This window comes from Temnothorax longispinosus, chromosome 10 (genome assembly GCF_030848805.1).
Source record: "Temnothorax longispinosus isolate EJ_2023e chromosome 10, Tlon_JGU_v1, whole genome shotgun sequence".
Taxonomy (NCBI): domain Eukaryota; kingdom Metazoa; phylum Arthropoda; class Insecta; order Hymenoptera; family Formicidae; genus Temnothorax; species Temnothorax longispinosus.
The window spans coordinates 5,382,073-5,402,730 of NC_092367.1; the positions used below are offsets into that span (position 1 = coordinate 5,382,073).

General features: G+C 40.1%; 2 protein-coding genes across 9 annotated transcripts; one reads left to right on the forward strand and one right to left on the reverse strand.

Moving 5' to 3' along the window:
• The first annotated feature begins 184 nt into the window (after positions 1-184).
• Nak (Numb-associated kinase) lies at positions 185-15,923 on the forward strand. Of its 3 annotated transcripts, none has more exons than XM_071791426.1 (14): positions 185-925; positions 1,838-1,953; positions 2,082-2,215; positions 2,405-2,516; positions 2,590-2,793; positions 2,916-3,019; positions 3,177-3,309; positions 3,415-3,678; positions 3,782-4,019; positions 4,110-4,458; positions 4,676-4,817; positions 5,244-5,493; positions 5,593-5,640; positions 10,580-15,923. In XM_071791426.1, exons 1-14 carry the CDS (start codon positions 811-813, stop codon positions 12,796-12,798), a joined length of 4,428 nt encoding a protein of 1,475 aa, XP_071647527.1. In that variant the 5' UTR covers positions 185-810; the 3' UTR covers positions 12,799-15,923. The 3 variants fall into 3 exon arrangements, with proteins under 3 accessions (XP_071647527.1, XP_071647528.1, XP_071647529.1); XM_071791427.1 differs by having other exon boundaries at positions 5,596-5,640; XM_071791428.1 differs by having other exon boundaries at positions 4,676-4,808.
• Positions 13,451-20,403, reverse strand: LOC139820854 (uncharacterized). 6 transcript variants are annotated; one of them, XM_071791438.1, is made up of 5 exons: positions 20,272-20,403; positions 18,400-18,556; positions 16,932-17,400; positions 16,410-16,614; positions 13,451-16,280 (listed from the first exon to the last, which is right to left on the reverse strand). In XM_071791438.1, the coding sequence occupies exons 3-5, from the start codon at positions 17,273-17,275 to the stop codon at positions 16,053-16,055; spliced, it is 777 nt and encodes a 258-aa protein (XP_071647539.1). In that variant the 5' UTR covers positions 17,276-17,400; positions 18,400-18,556; positions 20,272-20,403; the 3' UTR covers positions 13,451-16,052. The 6 variants fall into 6 exon arrangements, with proteins under 6 accessions (XP_071647539.1, XP_071647538.1, XP_071647541.1 ...); XM_071791437.1 differs by having other exon boundaries at positions 16,932-17,423; XM_071791440.1 differs by having other exon boundaries at positions 16,410-16,611; positions 16,932-17,479.
• Between the last annotated feature and the right edge of the window lie 255 nt (positions 20,404-20,658).

The window sequence follows — 20,658 nt, forward strand, 5'->3', positions numbered from 1 at the left end:
GTCCCGCGGTGACGTAACGCCGTCCAGAAGGTGAAGGGAACGCGGCGTTTTCGAGTCGAGGACTCGTCTCGAGGGTTTTTCAACGCCCGTTCCCTCGTTTTGCTTCTCTATCCGACGATCTCGACGCCGATGAGAGGGAAGGATCCTCGTACGACGCGATCCGAGCTTTCCGCGCGCGGCCCGATCTCGCGGACGACGGCGCCACGGTAGCCGGTTGGCGCGCGACGCCGAGCGGCGAGGAACCGGAGCAACGGACCACGGCGTTTTGACATTCGGCCGGAAGTAGCGCACATATGTTTCCGACGTCGCCGCTGCGGAGGCGCGGCTGCGCAGTCGGCCCGCGGCCCGAATATGTCGACCGAGGAGCGGCGGCGGAGTTGATGTATGACACGCAGACGACCACCGTTATCATGACCACCGTCGCGGCGATATCCTTCGGCTGAGGTGCGCCCCGGTGCGAGCCGACCTGCTGACGATCGCGAGGAAGGAGACCGCGTTGCCCGGCGACGTGCGCCGTTCGCGAGAAATCGAGAACGGGCCTTCGCTCTTTCCCTCTTTCGCGCTCTCTTTCTCGCTCCCTCTCTCTCTCGAGGGGGACAGTGGTGGCCGAGGAGGAGTAGGAGGAGGAGAGGTCCAGCCGCGCGAGAGAGCGCCGCGCCAGATCGCCGTGCCGTCGTACCGTATCGTACCGTACCGTGCCGTGCCGTTCCGGGGGCGGTGATCGGCGGGCTCGGCGGAGCGGAGCGCAGCGCGGCGCGAGGGGTCCCCTATGTCAAATCGACGTCGGCGACGAGGACGTAGCGCGCCAGCATGAAGAAGCTATTCTCCAAGATCGACAACACGTCGAAGGAGCCCAACAGCTACCTGGGGAAGGTGTTCGTCGTGGGCCGCCACACGGTCACCGTCGAGGAGGTCCTGGCGGAAGGTACGCGGTCTCGGTGGGGGGGGGGGGATCGTTTCTCGATCCCAAGTACCATACTTTTCTCGTTCCCGCCCTCGTGCTCCTGTTTCAGCCTCCGGTGGACGTGGATCCCGCCCCCCTCCCTCTCTGTTTTCCGTTCTATTTTGCACCGCAACCTAGAACGCCCTCTCCGCCCCGCCTGGTCGGTTCCGCTTTTTTCCTCTCCTCTCCGTCCCGGTCGTCCTCGTGAGCATGGATAAGCACCGACAGTGGGTGGTTGGTGGACATCGTTAAGCTAGGTAGCTCCCAGGAGTCCTTTGCCACCCTGGAATGAACGGTCGATCATCTTCCAGACAGTCAATGCTGCGAGATTTGCTGAAGAGATCTCCTGAGATACTTTGATAGGCATCATTGAGCTCGTTAGTTCTCAGGAGTCGTTGATACGTTGACGGTGAAGTGCGCATTTCTCAAGGAACATCAGCTTTGTTGCTCCGTTTTTTTGGCTAGCTAATGCTGCGGCCTCAGGATTTGTTCAAGAAATGTTTTTGTGAAACAGTGCACTGGAATATCGGACGATAAAGTTTTATTGTTACGTGTCGATATATCCGAAGCTGGCAAATAGAAATTGATTGTCCAATCAGTAAATTTACTTTGAGATAAAGCTCAAATACTGGAAACACGGATATCATATCTTTTATTGCCACGCTTGTAATTGTATCTGTGTTCAAGTTACAACGCGGCAAAGTGTTCCACAGTAATCCTACAGCTTTCATTTTTTTTTCGTTCTAGTCATTATTAATTTGCTTTCTTTAATCTAATTTTTAATATACATATATCGATTACATAATTAAGTGATGAACATTAGCATATTTCTTTTTTTTCTCTGTCCCTTTCTGCTGTGCACTCGCCTCATATAGCGCAATTGTTATTTTACAGGAGGATTTGCGATTGTATTTTTGGTCAAATCCTCAGGTGGACGATATGCACTTAAACGGATGTATGTCAACAATGAACATGATCTCAATGTGTGCAAGAGGGAAATACAAATTGCTGTAAGTATCTTCGTGAATAATGAAATGCTAGTGATAATTAGTGGCGCTAAGTTAATGCCCCTTTTTTACAGAAATGTAATATCTTGGTTACATAGATTAAAGACTGAATGAATTCCTTCTATTTACAGAGCAACCTGAGCGGTCATAAAAATATCATAGGATATGTAGATAGTAGCATAACTCACACCACTGGAGGAATACACGAACTTCTGCTTTTAATGCCTTACTGTAAATCCCAAGTTCTCCAAATGATGAATAACAGGTTAGAAATAATTCTCTTTATCACACTTTTTTATAATATTAAGACAATTTTACTCCTATATATCTGTATATACATATGTGCATATATATAATGTCACACTTCTGTTTAATTGCAAAATATTGCCAATTGCTTATCTAACGATATGAAAATTTATGGCATACATTAGCAATTTCCTATTCCTATTTCTAGGTTGCAAACAGGTTTCAGTGAATCAGAAGTTCTACAAATTTTTTGTGACGTTTGCGAAGCCGTATCAAGATTGCATCATTGTCAAACTCCCATAATTCATAGAGATCTCAAGGTGAACTACTTTAATGGGCATTACATAACGCCGTCAGAAATATCTTGATCTACATTTAATTGTCTCGCGACAGGTGGAAAATATACTGCTCGCTGACAGCGGTCATTACGTTCTGTGTGATTTTGGGTCCGCGACGGGAAAAGTTCTCAATCCCAATGTCCACGGCGCCGCGGTGGTTGAGGAGGAGATAAAGAAATATACCACTTTAAGCTACAGAGCACCTGAAATGGTTGACATGTACTGCGGAAAACCTATTACTACGAAAGCGGATATATGGGTAACGTATATCACTTACGTGTTTTTATATACGTCGCACACACGTACGATCGCAATATATAAATAAAATTGAAAAATTTTATCAGCATTGCGAGTCTTTTTACACAGAATCCTGTCTTTCAGGCTTTAGGATGTCTGTTATATAAACTCTGCTTTTTTACACTACCGTTTGGCGAGAGCACGCTTGCTATACAATCTGGGAATTTCACTATACCGGATAATTCGAGGTATGTGAAAAGTCACGTAGCCGATACAAATTGCCCGAATCTTTAGCTATTTAACGAACGAATAAAATGATAGAAGAACAATATGATTTAGCCTTATATATGTGTGTTAAGTAGTTAAGTAGATTAGATGTGTACATAAAATATTTTTATGTTATAGATATAGTAAAGCTCTCCATTGTTTAATTCGGTACATGCTTGAGCCAGATCCTGACATACGCCCTGATATTTATCAAGTTTCCGCAGTTGCTTTTCAAATTCAAGGCAAAGAATGTCCTGTGCAAAATTTACATGTACGTAGATTATAATATTTTTACATATATACTAGCAAATTTATACGAAATGCGTCTCTTACATGCCGTTTCGTAACGACTGTTCTCTCGATCTTATCTTTACAGAAAGTCCCAACCCCGACGATAGAATCATTGCCATGTCCACCCATGGAATCCGAGAATATTAAAAGAGCAGCATCTGTAAAAACGCCGAAACCCACGCCTATAGCGACGACGGTCGAGGGTACGTCCGTGACGCCGAGACAAAGACCGAAGGGGCAAGCCGTTAGCACGGGACCGATCAGTTTGAGTGGTCAAATCGTGGGACAAATATCGGGCCAAGGAAATCAAACGCAAACTACACCGGCAAATTCTGTCTCTTACGTTCAAGTAAGGTCAACAAGTCGCGAGCACACTCCGCTTGAAATATACGAAAACATTTAGATATTTTTGGCACAAATGCTTGATTAACGTAATCATTTCGTTCTGTCAGGTATCGCCACATGTTTGCACCCCCAGTCAAAGTGTTCCTTTCGGTCAGTCGCAAGCACAACCGTCGCAGTACGGTCAATCGCAGAGCCCGATGATCAGTCACTCTCCTCTAACTCAGCAGTCACCCGTTACCGTTCAAGATAAAAATGCGTTTTACTTCGATTCGAGGCAGCACGAGGCACCGAGAGCTACAACGAACGTAAACGAGAAGAATTTGGAGGCTCTATTTCCGCCGTCAGGTAATCCTAAATAATGGCACGCTTAAGTTCCACGGAGTAAAAGCAAGAATGATCGAGAGTGATCTTTTTATCACATTGCTGCTTTTCCAGGGTATCCGGATCCGTTCAAAGACGACACGAGAGCGATGCCGCCGCCCGCCAAGATACCACCTCCCGTTGCACCTAAGCCCGGCAAGATTCTTCCGAAACTGTCCAACCCTAGTTATCCATCGTCATCCAAATATCCGCCAGTCACCTCATTACCGTCGAAATTGTCCATTTCGACGGGGCCTAACAAGGCGACTCCACCGACGGTGACGCCGCCGGCTTTGCCGAAGCCGGTTAATAAGACAGAAAGTTTGAGTCAGAATATAAGTTCGAGCATATCTCCGCCTGACAGTCCGACATTGTCGTCCTCGCGTCACAGGAGAAACGTCAGTGACACGAGCGCTTTTAACAAGTAAGACCTATTTAAATTTATTTCTTCTCTTTACATTGTATTCGCAGGTTTTTTACGAAAATTCGATACGAAAAGTCGATACTTACGAGACTTGAATGTTCGACAAATTTCTTTTAAATTAGCGCCGACGTGTACGAAAGATTTAAGAGATCAGAATCTTCTTTTGCGTCAAGACACAGTTATTTATATTATAGTGACTATATTTCGATGTTTACAGAGCATTCGCAACTGAAACCACTCAATTCTTGGCGCCATATGAGGCTTCGGTCAAGCCACGTTCCAATGATACGACTACACCACCGGAACTTTCAAGTGATACAAGGCCTTGTATAGCAACTAGTGCCTCGCATGTACGTGTTGTAAGTACATAAAGCGCACAATTTTATGTTTATTTTTGTTGAACGGTATTGGTTACCTACAAAATACGAATCATATTTATATTATTGAGACAGACTTCTGTTTTGACTTCTCTATTTTCTATAGTTTAAAATTGTGTCTAGTATTATACGCGAAAAGATAACGAAGTTTTTTTTTATAGAAAAATTATTCGTAATACAGGTAAAATGAAAATTTCTTTGGATAAAATAAAGTAAATTACAAGAGATGTGAAATTTGATTTTATTCTTATATTTAGAATCTCGTTTATATATATATTTATATATTATTATATTTTATGCACTGCACTCTATCATTAGTAATACTCCCTCATCTTCAAGTAACTACTAAAATATTGAGTGTCGCTTGGGAACAATTAATACTTAAAAACTTGCCTACATTTTTATCAGGGCGAACTTTCAAGCCTAATGGGATCAGAAGGGAGATCGTTGAGTGCGGATGTGGCGGCATGGAATCCGTTTGAGGATGTACAACCTTTTAATCAGTTAACGGAAGATCATATCTTCGGTGCTGAATTTGACAAAATAAGAAGAGGGAGCAATACCAGTATCAGTGGGGTGAAAAGTCGCGAAAGCCTTGTTATGACGTATACAGAGTTACCGGAAGATCCCTTTGAATCTGCACCCTTTAGCCTGCCAAGTAAGCTCTCGTTAAAGTTCTACGTCTGAGAAATTAATACAAACGTATATATGTCATCACAAGACTGAAGTATCTATTAACGTTTTAATTCTTTCTTAGCAGGGAAGAAGAGTAAAATCGGGTCAAAGACTGCTGCTATTGCTGGAGGTAATGCATAAAATCCTCTTACACTCTGTCCTTCTCATCATCTTTCTTCCACTTGTTCCTACATTAATCTATTAATCTATACTTGATTTGAAAGCCATTTGCTCGCTGTCTTAATACTTGGTTTCTTACTTTTGCTATCGTCGCTACGTGAGGTAGCAGGTTTTAAGCTGTAGTTGTGACCATTGTCTTTCATCGGTTTCGGTCAGTCTCAGTTGTATATCAAATATATCAAGGCATTTATAAAATTCGATACTTAGTTTATCAAGTGACAAGTTCTAAAAAAATGCTCATTTAAAATTCTGAAGAGATTTCTTTATATATATATATTGTATATATAAATTGTTGAATATGTATAGCTTTATTTTAATCTAACGTGACATTCATTTTCTATATATCGATGAATAAGTAAAGTTTTATAGATGTAATTTACAATATAGATATTGTAATTCGGTCATTTAATTTTTCGAATACTTTATTACATTTAATTCATTATCGAATTACTTTGTAAGAAACAAAGTACTAGAAGTAATCTTGTTATACAACTAAGACACCACTATCTCCAAAATTTCATACCTTAGCTTTATATACAGAATATAAATATGAAAAGATCAGAAATGCTAGATATGTTTGATGATCACGAATTTAGAACATTATAGTTCCGTTCAGTAACAGAATTAGACTTAATTAGTTTTATTTTAATTACGTTACAATATTTGTTTTCTTTTCTAGCTTAATTTTGTATATTTGACAAAATCTTTAAATAGTAAAAATTATGAGACGTTCAACGGAGATTATAAAATGGATATGCCTTTGAATCACAATAACACATGTGAGAATATAGGTCAATGACAGAAATGAAGAACGATTCAGCTAAAATTAGAAAAGTGTTATTCCTACAGTTATAGAAAATAATATCTGTTATAATTGCTCTTTTTTCCAATTCTTTTTCATCTTTGAATTTAATTATTTCGATTGCTCACAATTGGAATGATCGTTGAATAAGATCATCTATAAATAGCAATGTATTTATACAAAATGTTTGTGGACAATAGATGTAGATAAATGCTGAAATGACGATTTATCAGCATGTTACGCTTTTCTGCACTTCCATGTACATAATTCTTAATTTTCATTAATAGAATTTTGAAGTAACGCAATGCAAGAAGTAACGTTTCAAAGTACTGTATAAAATAAATGTTTCCTCTCTCAATTTTTAATTAGTATTACATGTGAAACTTGATTTGTGATATAATACATAATCAGTTATTGATAATATTGTTGATCATATTGTTGCACTGCTTCATTAATTAAAAGGAACTAATGTCTTTTTTTTAAGAATGTTTATTTAGATAAATAAAAGAATCGTGGGTTTCTACTACCGTCTGATCTACCAAAGACGTGTGATAAGTTACTAAGCTTAAAGTTGCTATTCGTATAAATGGAAATGAAAAAATGCCTTAGTTAACTAATGAACTTCAAAAACTCATTATATGCGCTCTCGTTATTTTGAACAAATCTTATCTTTTAAATATAATAGGATAGATCATTGATAAAAGTGTAATCTATGCACAAATTATTCTTTCGAAAGGAAATAGATCTAACTTTATTTTTATGTATATCTACTCATAATATCATTCACGAAAGATTGTCGTGTAATTATTTAAAATTTTTCACGCATATGCAATACATGCATAATTGTTTATCTGAATCATTTTTTTTATGCTTAATAGCATTCATAATTCACAAAATATTTACTTTTACGTTGACACTTGTTAAAACGCTTCGTTACTGTTTTGATAAAACGATATGAACGACATGAAAAGAGATTGTGATGCAAATCTGCTCAGTTATGCTCAATTAAATGAGAAAGGGATGGTAGATTATTACTAGTGAATTACATATTAACTTCTACTTACCTCAAATAGTAAGTTACAGCGTAAGGATAATACATCGAACATTAGACACGAAAAATATGCTATATATTGATTATGTTATAAAAAGTGTAATTATTAAATATTGTTGAAAATATGATGAACATATAGGATAAAACAAATTTTGTCTTTACAATAGATGTTCCTATGATATGTAGTGCACAAAACGGAATTAGCTTTTATTTTTAGTGTTTCCGTACGGAACAGTGAATGTATCGATAAAAAGGAGGAACAAATTACATATTACATATGCATATAGATATAAATATAAATAAATAAACACACACATACATACATATATATAAATAATGCAATATATATATATATATGAAAAATTATGTTATATATTATGTGATATACAAAATTTAGGTACACTATTTTGTCCTACTCATATACATATACGTGCAAACGTATTATGTGTCATAATGATTGTATTATATAGCATATATGAAAGAGGAAGAACGTGGGAAGAATAGGTTTCAAGTATTTCCAAGAGAATTATACGCAACGCGATTAATACGAAACGTGGCGTATTAACGCAAAGATAATGGGACTCGGAAAGATCGTTTATTTTAGAATATATTGTCGAGTACGAAGATTTATTTTTGTGCGCGGAAGTATCGGCGCGAACCTTTCCTTCCCACAGAAAAAATGACGATTCTCTGCGCTATGCGTGAATATATACATACAGACGTACATTAAGGGTAATTATATTTAAAAAAAAATCACAAGATTGTATCTGCTTCGCGCGATGGTAATACTACAGTGGCTGGCAAATAATATTTAGCGATTATTTTCATTTCTCGCTCTTCTTCCTCGTCCTCATTTCTCTCATCACGACTCTTTTTCTCCTTTTCTTCTCTGTTCGTTTCTTTTCATCGGATCTCAATTACACCGCTTTCACACGGTATTCGTTAATTTGGGTTTCTTTTTGGTACAACTAATATTTCTTCAACTGTATCTGTTTGGCCTGTATACAAAATTTCAGGATAAGATGATGTAATTTAGCATTGTATAATATCTGTAACTTGGAAGAGAAATAATTGAAAAAAGCAGGACCGCCAAATTACATCATTTTATCTTCTTCAAAAGTGTAAAAATTACAGTCTGTGTTGTGTACTCTTCGTACTTTGCATACTCGTCCTATGTATCTGTCCAAAATGCGTTAATGTCTATATCAAATAACATATCTTATATATTGTAACAAGTGCTATAGGTATTAATCAATATTGTACGTACTTGTTATAATTGTTATACCTCCTAATAGAGTTTCTACATAGCAGAGTAATAAATCCAGATATATAACGACATATATATATATTTTTTAAAAAATTATATCGGGGAGAATTAATTTTATGCAAAAAGTCCAACGAACTTAGGAGTATCTTTTTCTCACTGGCGCTAGTAGTATTACCAGAATCGCCGTAATGTTAATTCTTCCTTGAGCGTGTGTGTCACAAATCCTATCAAGGTACGGCAAGGCGGAGACAATTGACGACAATTGATAAACGCGCTTGTTTCTCTGTGAGAGAAAGGCTTACGAGAAATTGTACTCTTGTCTGTCCAATGTCTGGAACAACCTAATGAGTTTGGGAGGCACAAGCCCTTCTTCCGTTTCGAATCGTTTGTTTACGAAAAATCTTTCTTTATCAATCTTGTCCTGCTTTGTTTGCCTCCCATAGTGTCTCTGACAATGTACTATCTCGGAGAACCCTAATTACGGTGAATTAAGTTTGATATGTCATGCAAAAAGAAAAAGAACTTGTTATCACATCAGTCATCATCGAATACAAGCACGCTTCTCCTTCGTCTATAGCGAGACTCGTGTGAAAAAGAGAGAGAAATCCGTTTTGCGAATTGAGAGCACTATAGGGGGCCGACAAACATCTCTGGACAATACCTTTCTCGCTGTATTAAGACAAATAATGTTGCAGCAATAAAATGTAAATTAGCATACGGAGTATTTGTTTTTTTCTGAACGCTACTGGCAGAAAACGCAGCAATACTTTGCCCCTTTGTGCGAGACACGGGAACGATCTGAATGCAATTCGCCAAGGGATACGGGTGCATTCTCGTGGTGGCTTTAAAGGCGAACCTGTCACTCAGAGCATTACTGCGTTTTTCAAAACACTCATCCTCAATCCTCTGAACCTGATTAGGACTGTTCCAGACCTATTGGTGGCGGTACTAACAATAGCTTGTCCTAAAATATGTATATTGTGCTACTTTCTCCACGTCGAGGAATACAACATTGCCTTTTTCTGGAAGCTCATTACGGTAAAACTGCAAGTATCAATGCACATCATACTCAGTAAAGTGCACTGTCTGCAACAGACCTAATCAGACATTTCCCGTTTCTTCTGATTCTTTTTTCTTCTGTAGATAACGATATCATGCTTTATAAAAGTCAGTCATATCAGTTATATCAGGAGGTCTCAAATAATCTAAAAGTATTGAAAGCAAAATTTGTAATACAACTACAGTTCACGGAAATTATTTTTTATAATACTACAGAATTACTAACAGAACTAGAGAGTTGAGTAAATTAAGGAAATGACCTTAGGGAGAATATTAATATAATTTCTTATTGAGAGTCAAATGCATATGTAATTTTAGCTTTTTTATCGTATTAATATACGGACCATTAAAACGCGTGTATTAAAATCTTCTAAATATGTACAGAGTATCCCAGACTATGCTGAAAATTTCCCGGCGAATTTGCAGTTTGCGCCTCTTCATTATAAGATTTGGGATACTCTGCATAGCATAAGAAAAAGTTTCTCAAATTGTGAAACGGTCGATATTTCCTATCATAGACCGAGTCGTATATTTCTGATGATGTTTTGCAAAGTAAAAGAATATAGGTAAGTAACGCTTTACAGTGATAACGGAGGTTCAGTGATAACTTTCAGTGCTAGTCTAGTTCTAAAGTTAACAGAAAATACTTATGATTAAAGAAACGTCTTCCAGATGATCGTACTAACGTAACGCGACCCTCTGTTTTGCAGGCAAACCGACGAACGGTAGGCCGAAGGTGCCGCTGGCGCAGTGGAACTCCGGGGTCGAGCAAGGCGGTGGCGTGGACGACGAGGCGTCCCTGATCACAGAATCCAGCCCGGTCTCGCCGCCGTTCGTTCGCGCGCCGGCGGAGGATCGGTCCAAGTATGAGAAGCTGGCGTTCAACGCCGACGAGGTGTCGAGCGACAGCGACAAAGGCGCGAAGGAGGCGAAGGAACGGGCGAAGAAGACGAAGAGGCGGCGCGTGAAGAACGTGCTGAACCGCAGGAGGCGAGTGGCCGCCCAGCAACACGACAGCAACGCGGATAAAGCGACGAACGTGGAGTACGAGTCGGACGACTCGATCGGCTCGGCCAGCGACCTGCGGGCGATGAACGACGAGGAGGGCAACGACGGCGAGGTGAACGACGACGAGGACGACGAGGACGGGGGCCGAGTGCGCGGCAAGCACGACGAGACCATCTCCGAGAGCGTGCGTACGTGCGGTAGTTCCGCGTATCACGCGGAATGCGAATCCGTGGCGACGCACGAGGACGACTACAGGATGAAGAGGCCGAGGAGGCATCACTATCGGCAGCAGGAGCAACAGCTGCCGACGATCGACGCGGACCCGATCGTCGGCCATCAGTACGGCGAGAAGCCACTGCTGCTGGACGACGAGCTGGACCCCGAGTCTAAGCCGGAGCAGTCGCACGGCGATCCCTTCGTGCGGCATCAGTACGGCTCGAAGCCGCTGCTGTTCAACAACGGCGACAGCTCGTCTGACAACGACAACGACAAGTCCAAGTCCAAATCGCTCAACAACGGCATCTGGAAGGTGGAGGACGACGTGTTCGCCCTGGCGCCCTTCCCGAGGTCCAGCAGCTCGCGGAAGAGCAGCGACAGTCGCGAGAGCGAACCGAGGAATGTCGATCCGGCCGGCAGCGCGAAGAACTCGCCTCACAACTCGAACCTGGTGACGCCGATCTCGAGCTCGCCGATACCGACGGAGGTGTTCGTGGACGTGACGGAGAGCAAGCCCACACCCGCGCCAGTCAAGCCCGCCCCGTTGCCCTGCAAATATCCCAAGAGCATTGTAATCGCGAACAGCAAGACCATCTTCGAGGAACCGGCGTCGTTCCATCAACCGGTCCAAGCGTCGTCGCCGATCAAGAGCAGCCCTCACGTCAGCATTGCCGAGGAGGAAGAGAACACCGAGAGGGACCTTTTCGGCTCTTCCCCGTTCAGCCCCAGCGGGTTCACCAATCCCTTCAACAGCGCCCAGGCTAATTTCACGAGCGTCGATCCCACGTCGACTCAGCCCGTGTCGCTCCTGAGCCCGGTGGGCCCTTGCTCGTACATCGATTACGCTAACTGCGCTCCGCTGCAGTCCCACAACGCGGTACCAGACAATTATTACGCTAGTCACTCGAGCACGATCGCGTGCACGTCCAAGTACGGCATGGTGACGGTGAACTCCGAGCCAACGGTCAGCGCGGAACCGTCCAAGGACCTCTTCGGGTCGATCCCGTTCGAGGAGTTCGCCTCGCTGAAGCTCAACGAGCAGCAGCAACAACAACAGCAGCAACGTCCAACGTCCCTGTCGCTGTCGCAGTCGCTGTCGCTGTCACAATCGCAGTCGCCGAGCTACGTGGACAACGTCGCGTTAACGACGGTGTTGCCGGTCAGCGGCGTCGTGCAGTCCCCAAAGAACAGCGTCGTTCACTTGACACCCACACCGCCGTCGCAGCCGCAACCACCGTCCGTCTACGCGATTCAAACGACCACGCATACCGCCAGGATCACCGTGCACGCGGTCAACAGCGTCTCCAAGGTGGACATCACGTCCGACATGATATCGCCCATGTCGCCCGAGCCGCTGGTCGTCGCGGACGACGACACGCCGAAGCACAACAAGAAAGATAAATCCAAGGCGGACAAGTCCAAGTATCACCTGATCAACGAGAACCACGGTGACGCCGTCGACGTGTTGCCGACGTACAAGGCGTCCCACAAGACCAAGTCGGTGAGCCACAAGAAAACGCCCAAGGGTAAGAAGAGCACGGCCGCGACCGCCGGTTTCAGCAACATGAGCTTCGAGGATTTCCCCAGCGATGAGAACGAGGAGAAGCAGGCGGGACGGGCGAAGGTAGCGCCCTTCGAGGTGATCCGCGAGGCGTCGGAGAAGCGATTCGGATCGTTGAAGAGGCGGAGCAATCCGTTCACCTGAAATGAGATGGTTCCCGTTAGCAGCTAGTCGACAACAATGCCGTTTGTTAGCGACGCAGGAACAAATAGAGCATCGATATGATATAGTTGATTGATTCGTTGTGTATATCGTAGAGATACCGATAAACACCGGTAAACACCGCAAAATTTAATTTAATTGATTAGAGTTTTATTATGTGTATATTGTGAATGCGTGCACACACACCGACACACACATACATACATACACACTATAGCGTTAGCAAGAGATTAATTAACTCTTTAAAAAATCTCAGTAAAAATGACACACATAATAAATCTCCAATTAGAAAATCAATATACAGGTTGTACATATACACAGAAGACCTTTGCGTTTAAGAGCTTTTCGGACGCGCAAATACGTCAGAGTGAAATTCCGAGTGAATAAAAGTTATGCCTGTTTCACTTGTTTTCGGAATGCGCGTTTGTGAAAAGATATAAGACAGAGGAATGTAATTTATTTAGATCTCTTATGGAGGATTACAAAAATCAATATTCTAACGCTTTCTGCTCTACGATTAGACCAAATATCTAATGCTACAATATTTATTAGAAGCCGTTTTTTTAAACGCTTAAATTGTCCTTGAATTGATTAAACTAAATTATGTGGAACACGATCAACGTCTTTTTGGCGCTTGTGCGTTTTTTTTTTTCACAAACGTCTACAATGTGATGTGATAGCAGCAAGTAGCTGCGCATGTTTATATCAGAAGGCATACAGCATGAGCAGATATATTTATACATACACATGCCTAACTGACAAACGTGTGGATGGGATTGTATAAAACGTGATTTACACTAATGTCGGAAAGTATTAATTCATATACTACCACTTTTTAATTACTTTTTTGCATTTTTAGAAGATTTACACAAACAAGACAGATAGCCATAAGAAATTGATGGGAAAAAAGACATTATATTAAAGAAAACTGTTGATTTTTGAAATGTTGAAAGGAAGAAAGAAAGAAAGAGAGAAAGGGAGAGACACAGACACTTCCCAACTTACGTTTTAACATAAAACCAGGTTGTGGAACTTGGCAGCTCGATACCAAAAATGAAATAAAAGTAGGTAAAGAAAGCTCGTGCATCTATTTTTGCAGCTAAGTCTTTTCACTACGTTTGTACTTTAAAAATTTGTAGATTTCTACTAGTACAATCTACTAGTTCATACAAAGCAATTTTTCTAAGAAAGTTAATCTGTATTATATATGTGTGTACACTATATACATATATACATACACTGTACACTATATACATATATGTATCTGTCAACGCAATTCGTCGCAAAGTCTAACGTTGATGAAAGGAGGAGAAATTTTTATCGTATATTTATGGTCTCACGGGGAAGAGATTATAACAGAGTATTCCTTACGAAGAATTAACATAATGGATCATTTACAGAAATCAGTGTTACAAAGGCGCAGATAATAGCATTGAAGTGATTTGTAATATTTATCGTAAAGAAGCAAACACAGGCTCGCCTAAAGAATTGGCCTTATCGTGTAAGACTGACTTATTGTTTAACAGTCTCGATTAACATATACATTGTGTAAAATGGCTATGTCTCTTTTTAAGTAATCGCTTATAATCCGACAACGTCACGGTTCATCGACACATTATTCAAAAACGAACACTAATAATCGCGATTGTCATCACGATCGAGACTGTTAAATAAAATGTATGAAAAGTAGACGTGATACTAGTACTTAGTGTATCAGTACTAGTAGGAATATTAATATTAATTTTTATCTCACATTGAGAGAGCATTTGTATTTGTTAAATTATTCGATTTCAACAACTGAATTTTAATACGTTTTACATAACTTTGGAAATTATTTTAATCAAATTTTATATACTGCTAATATACTGCGCCTTTTTAATCAACAGACAGGATCTAATTCAGTGTAAAAAGATGTGACAATATTATTAAAAAAAAAAACAATGTTTATAATCTACGTGTTTTTATGCACACGCATATACATATATATAAAGATGTAACATAATTTGTAGATATTAGTTTATATAATTAGGTGCCTTCCTTTATCGAGTAGCGTTCAAGCTTGCAAAGTCTTTGCTGTTTTGTAGCATAAAAGCTGATAGTATTATAAGATAAACAGAGTCAATTGTATTTGTATATGTAAGGGATAGTGTATCTGAGAAATTGTTTCTTCTGTTTAGTTCCTATCACGTAACGGTGAGATCTAATCTATAGGAAGTTAAAAGCGATTTTTAATGCCGCCATCACAGAAGTCAGAGTGATCTATGCATATAGAAAATTAAACGTTAAATTTCCGGCGAACCGATATGAGAAACGCGACGAATTCGGCGAGAAGTATAATTTTGAGTGTGTTTGTTGAACATACGGGAGAACCTCGTTGTTATTCCAAGCCTTAAAATAATATACTCCATCATTCTGTGCACCGTGTATAAAATAGAACGAACTAGGGTGCTAAGAAAGCCGAGAGCATTTTTAATTTAACATCCTAAGAAGAATATTATTTGATTATACATATAAATTCTTACGAGTCTACGTGCGTAGTGTAGATACGATACATTCCTCCTTTAAATTTTCATATATTGTTATTTATTATATCGTTGGTTTGTAGGTTCTTTTCTCTACGTGTTTTCTCGTGTGTACATGCGCAGGAGATAAAGTAAATGTCCTAATCGTGTGTGTTGGAAAGTTTTACGGATACTTGACTAGTTAATACTTGAATTTCACTGCCTGCACTAACAGGTGTGTTACAGTATTTTCCTTTACCATCTATCATGAGTAACTAATAACGTAATTATTGTGTTTCGGAAAAGGTGTACGGTATAAAAGAGATCATGCATTCTCCCTCGTTTATGCTAAGTTTAACAGGACTTTTACTCTTAGGATGATCAAAAATATTGTTCCAATGTGTACACAATGTTATGTATAATATAGTCATGAAAATTGTGTAAAAATGTATAAAGAGAATGCGATTACATAGAATATATATGAGAGGGACGCGATTATTTTCCACGGCAGAGCGGATGAGTCTTTAATTTTTTGACATACGAGGAAAATAATTATTGAAGACACTATCTCTGTATAAAATACATAAATAAAATGTATGCTATTAACACGAGCATTAATCATATACGCCCGCGTCCTGTCACATTTCTTTAAAGAGAAATCTCTATTACGTTTCTCACAAAAATACTGTCAAGTTTGTCGCGTTCGGCTCATTTTACCGAGGATGTCACTCGGAATCAGCAACAGCAGAGTTTTTCTCCTAAATTGCGCTGCCTCTTCCTCGCCATGATGAAGTTTATCGAGCACGCGGTCAGCCAAGCGAAGAAATTGAACCAGCTCGTGCATATCGCGAGCTGAAGCGCGATCGCGGTATTCATCTCGCTGCGACTCCAGTGATTCCTATCTGGCTGAACATAATCCATGAAATCGAAAATCGCACCGCACGGAAGCCTGTTATGGATTGCCTATACAACAAAATACAAATTACAGTAGATAAATAGTCCTAATCTTCAAAAATTGCATTTTTTTTGTTTTAAATATACCAGCCGTTAAAATTATTTAACATTGGAGGAAAAGTAAGATGCTCATCTTACTTGAATTTCCCGGCCTCCTGAACCCAAGAGTTGAATGAGATTTCGTCTGTATTGTTCGCAAGTTTTGTAGTAGCCGTCAGTTATCACGACCGCATGGGCGAGCGACAGGCAGCAGACGAACGCTGCGAGGAAACCGATAGGCATCCACCATTTAAAGGCAACTCTTTTTTTTATAACCACTACGACGTGTCCGTTAAGGTTTCTTCTATTAAAACAATTTAATTAAAGAAACATACACGTATAATTGTGAATTAAAAACGAGAAGTGATACATATGTGACTTAAAGTTTTACTCTGTTCCCTCTCCGAACCAAGTTTTTTTTTAATTTCGAGATAACGTGATATATTTTAACAAGATTCTACTTTAATTAAAATTTAGCCTTCAGTCTCGTATTTTAAGAGAAAAATAAATGTTTGCTTTTTTTTACTTTATCTGAATCTGAACAGGATTTCTTAATCATCACTTCGAGCGAATCAATTTTTATAGAAATTTGCATAGATGACAAATGAGAGGGATAAGCACCTGTCGTCATCGTACACTCGTCCGCGGTTAATTCGCTTAGGATCATCCAGATTTTTATGTATGCAACACCTGTATCCGTGATAGGCGCTTAGACACAGGGTGATCACGATGACCGGTACGAGACCGTACGCGGCGAAGTGGCACAGCTTCTCGTCGCCGCCGAGGAACGTGCGAAATGTATTGATGCCGTAGAGTATGCAGCCGCAATTGACATCGATGCAACCGTCTAGCGTCAATAGCCAATTCTGCCATGTGACCACCAGCGATACGACAGACGTGACGGAGAACACCATGGATGCGGTGTACAATATCGCCAGCCACGTTTCCGCTTGCTTCGAATTCATAGTTGCTCCTTAATTCGGGCCTCCAGATTGTCAATAGGAAAGAATTCTCCGTCCACTTGCTCGTCGTTGAAAAATGTTGTTGATAGTCAGAAGAAGCAACTTGGCACAGCATCCATCTTATTCACCTCCATGAAAAGAAATTCTTCCTCTATTCATATTTTAATGTGATTATAGCTTTGTATATGACGTGTGGGATGAGTTTACCTGGAAGATTGAGAAAATAAATTTTTACGAGCCTGATCTTCGTCCGGTTTTTTTATTTACAGATTTATGGATCTATCAGAGTTAAAAACGTCATTTTTTCTTACATCATCCTAATCCCAAATTAGAATGAATTTTTATTCCAAAACATGGAGGATAATGATGCATACTTCTACCACGGAAGAAGACAATTAATTTTGTTAGCTAGCAATTAATAATCGCATGGAGTGATAAAAAAGACACGACCATCATCGATGAAAATATTACGATCGACGAATTATATATATCCAAAAAATAAATTATAGATTTTTAAATTAAAATTATTATTATTATATTATAATCATATAATTTTAGACCGACTCAACGATTGCTAATTTTGATTCCTGCTTTCGTGTTCAACTTTATTTAATCGAGTTTATTTAATTGAGCTTCGAGCTCGTCAAGAAACCGGAACGTAACGATCGCGATTCGTCAGTGCGCGCAGACAGAAAACACATGACGCAAAGATTCACGTAGGAATCTTGTAAAACACGCAAAATAACTTGAGAACGGCATAAATATTTTGGGGAAGCTATCTCCATGTTCGACAGATCTATTTTCAGCGGATTAGGGCCTCTCAATTTCATCTACCTCCATCGTGCGCACGCCTGGAACTTCGCGCGTCCAGTTTTCCATCATTGACGCAGCAGTGTTTTCATTGTAGATTCCGCGATATTAGCGTTGCAAATAACGTGAAAAACATTATATAACGTCTCGTGTGTTAAACTCCGCAACTCCGAAATTAATATATCGTCTTCAGATCAGTGTTGTGTCTGTTAACGATATTCTTCACTTTCTTCCGATATCGCGGTAGATCAAAAAGCCCTTATCATACAAAAATTTGATACTGATATAATAAATGTAAATCTATTGTATAGTAGTACCTTCTGTATTTTGCTTTCGCAGTAGTACCCAGTAGTACCTTCACTGCCAGACTAAAGATCATCCATCAGTCCCATATACTATGCTAATTAACGCTTATCGATAATTGACTGAATTATTCAACACTGTCCACATTTTATTACAGCTGATATTACGAATCTGGAAAAAACGTAAAATTAGTTAAACATAGCTAAAAACGTTAAAATTAATATCACTAGAACTGGCTTGAAGACGAGACTTGCAAACTGGGTAACATATGAATTATCTCAAGAATAAATTTGCTTTCTTCTTGTATATGCTTTACTTCACAAGATATTAAAAGAAGCACGATTTTCGTAGAACGCAAGTTTTCAAAACTCAAGTTAAAAACTTAAGAGAATAAAGTAAAAAAAAAAAAAAAAAACACGTTACTTAGCGGGAACATTAATTCGTTGCCCTAGTTCCCAACGCGAGTTGTTATGATAAGCGGATGACGAGGCTTGGGAGGTGTACCCTCGTCGGGCCATTAATCACACTTGAGCACTGTAAATAAATGGCGGAACCAAACGCACGTAAACGATAGAGAACAATTCGAATATGCAATGTGCACCTGCGAGGATCGAAGATAACAGACTGACTGAAAGACCGACCGCACTTACGTTGATTAGCGCCGATCGGAGGTGATAAAACTCTCCTCATTCTCCATCTGGCTAGTTTTAGCCGGCGCTAGACTCGGAGGTGTTAATTAGGATTAATTAGCATCACCTCTTTTATGGGATGCAATCGAACACTGAACATTCCGACGACATTGCAGGACGCAGACGGTATGCAGTATGCATGCGATTTGAGAATACATATAGCGGTGTTTTGTGAATTTAATGAGAGAGGAAGATAAGAAAGTAATAAAGATTATTAATTTTCTAGTAACAGAGAAATTTAATTTCTCTTTTTCCCTTGAGATTCAAAGCAAACAGAATAAGTCCTTTCGATCCGCGCTCTACAGACAGAATTATAAACGAGGCGATATTTATATTTAAATTTCTGAAAAAAATATTAGAGATATTTAATTCCTTGTTTTTTTTTCTAATTCGATATCAAATTTGTTCTCGATGACGAGGAACAGATATAAGTTAACGATTGTAAAAATAAGGAAACTTGTTAGAGAGTTAGGAAGCTTCGACAATTGTGATTTTTTAATTCTGAAACTTAACTCTTCTCAAATCTCACGCGGAATCACACGTCCATCGGCGTCGGAGAATCCGAAGCGACTACTTTCGTTGGATATCTCTTGCGTTCCTCCGTGCAATAACACATTGTATACGCAAGCGTTTACGTGCGCACGTGTGTTCTTGTTTGAACAAGAACGCACATTTTCATAAATATTCTTTCGTCATCGCGGCTCGACGATGTTCGACAACGGTCGTGGATCCCACGGGTCAAATATTGACTCAATGCGCGGGTGTGAGCTCAGTCTCCTATTACCAACGTCCCACGAGCAACGAGTACTATCTCTCTTTCCCTTTTCACAGATAATTAATTCGTTAATTAGGTAACCAATTATTGCCGACTTAACACGTCGCTCTGAAAATCGCGCACACCCTTTGTTCGGTAAATGAAGAAATTTTTATCCCGATATAAGTGAAGTGACTCCTGTTATCTTCCTTGGTCTGAGATTTCTCGGTTCGACTAATCCTCAAATATTTTTCTCACTTTTGAAATACGAGAAAATGATTATGTATAAAATGAATCACGCGCTTCGAGCACATCACAACTATCAGGAGAGATCCAATACTTACATCGGAATGCATTGAAATTAACAGATGCATTCGCAATGTTAGATAGATAAGAGTGTGCATTTAAATAGAGACAACCGCCTATTGCATTAATTTTCTTACCTGCGCAACGTATATCGGCCACGCGTAAATCACCTTGCAAACAGTGTCCACGAAACTCGCATTATTCTCTCTAGTTATCGATATGTGCAACACTCTTTATTCCTCGACGCCGTTATGCTGATCACATAAATAATTTTCTCTAATTTTGTTCTATTGAATAACTTTTCGCTTTTTCAACCGCTGATAAATTATAGATAGATATTCCGAGTTGTCCGATACGTATGCGCATATACACGATCGAATACGCTCTGATCGGCATAGAAATTCCCGTTTCCGTAACATGCGGAGACCTGATAGTGAGATAAACCTTGATAAGATTAACGCCTTTCTGGGAATCATTGTCCACATAATAAATAAAACCACTGTTGATCTCGCAGAAGTGTACGT

Excerpts from the sequence above, each read along its gene's own strand:
- Nak (XM_071791426.1), top strand. The coding sequence starts at position 811 with ATGAAGAAGCTATTCTCCAAGATCGACAACACGTCGAAGGAGCCCAAC. Across the intron at positions 926-1,837 it reads CGAGGAGGTCCTGGCGGAAG|GAGGATTTGCGATTGTATTT; the intron begins GTACGCGGTCTC and ends GTTATTTTACAG. Across the intron at positions 1,954-2,081 it reads AGAGGGAAATACAAATTGCT|AGCAACCTGAGCGGTCATAA; the intron begins GTAAGTATCTTC and ends TTCTATTTACAG.
- LOC139820854 (XM_071791438.1), bottom strand. The coding sequence starts at position 17,275 with ATGAATTCGAAGCAAGCGGAAACGTGGCTGGCGATATTGTACACCGCA. Across the intron at positions 16,615-16,931 it reads CGAGTGTACGATGACGACAG|AAGAAACCTTAACGGACACG; the intron begins GTGCTTATCCCT and ends TTGTTTTAATAG. Across the intron at positions 16,281-16,409 it reads CAGGAGGCCGGGAAATTCAA|GCAATCCATAACAGGCTTCC; the intron begins GTAAGATGAGCA and ends TTTGTTGTATAG.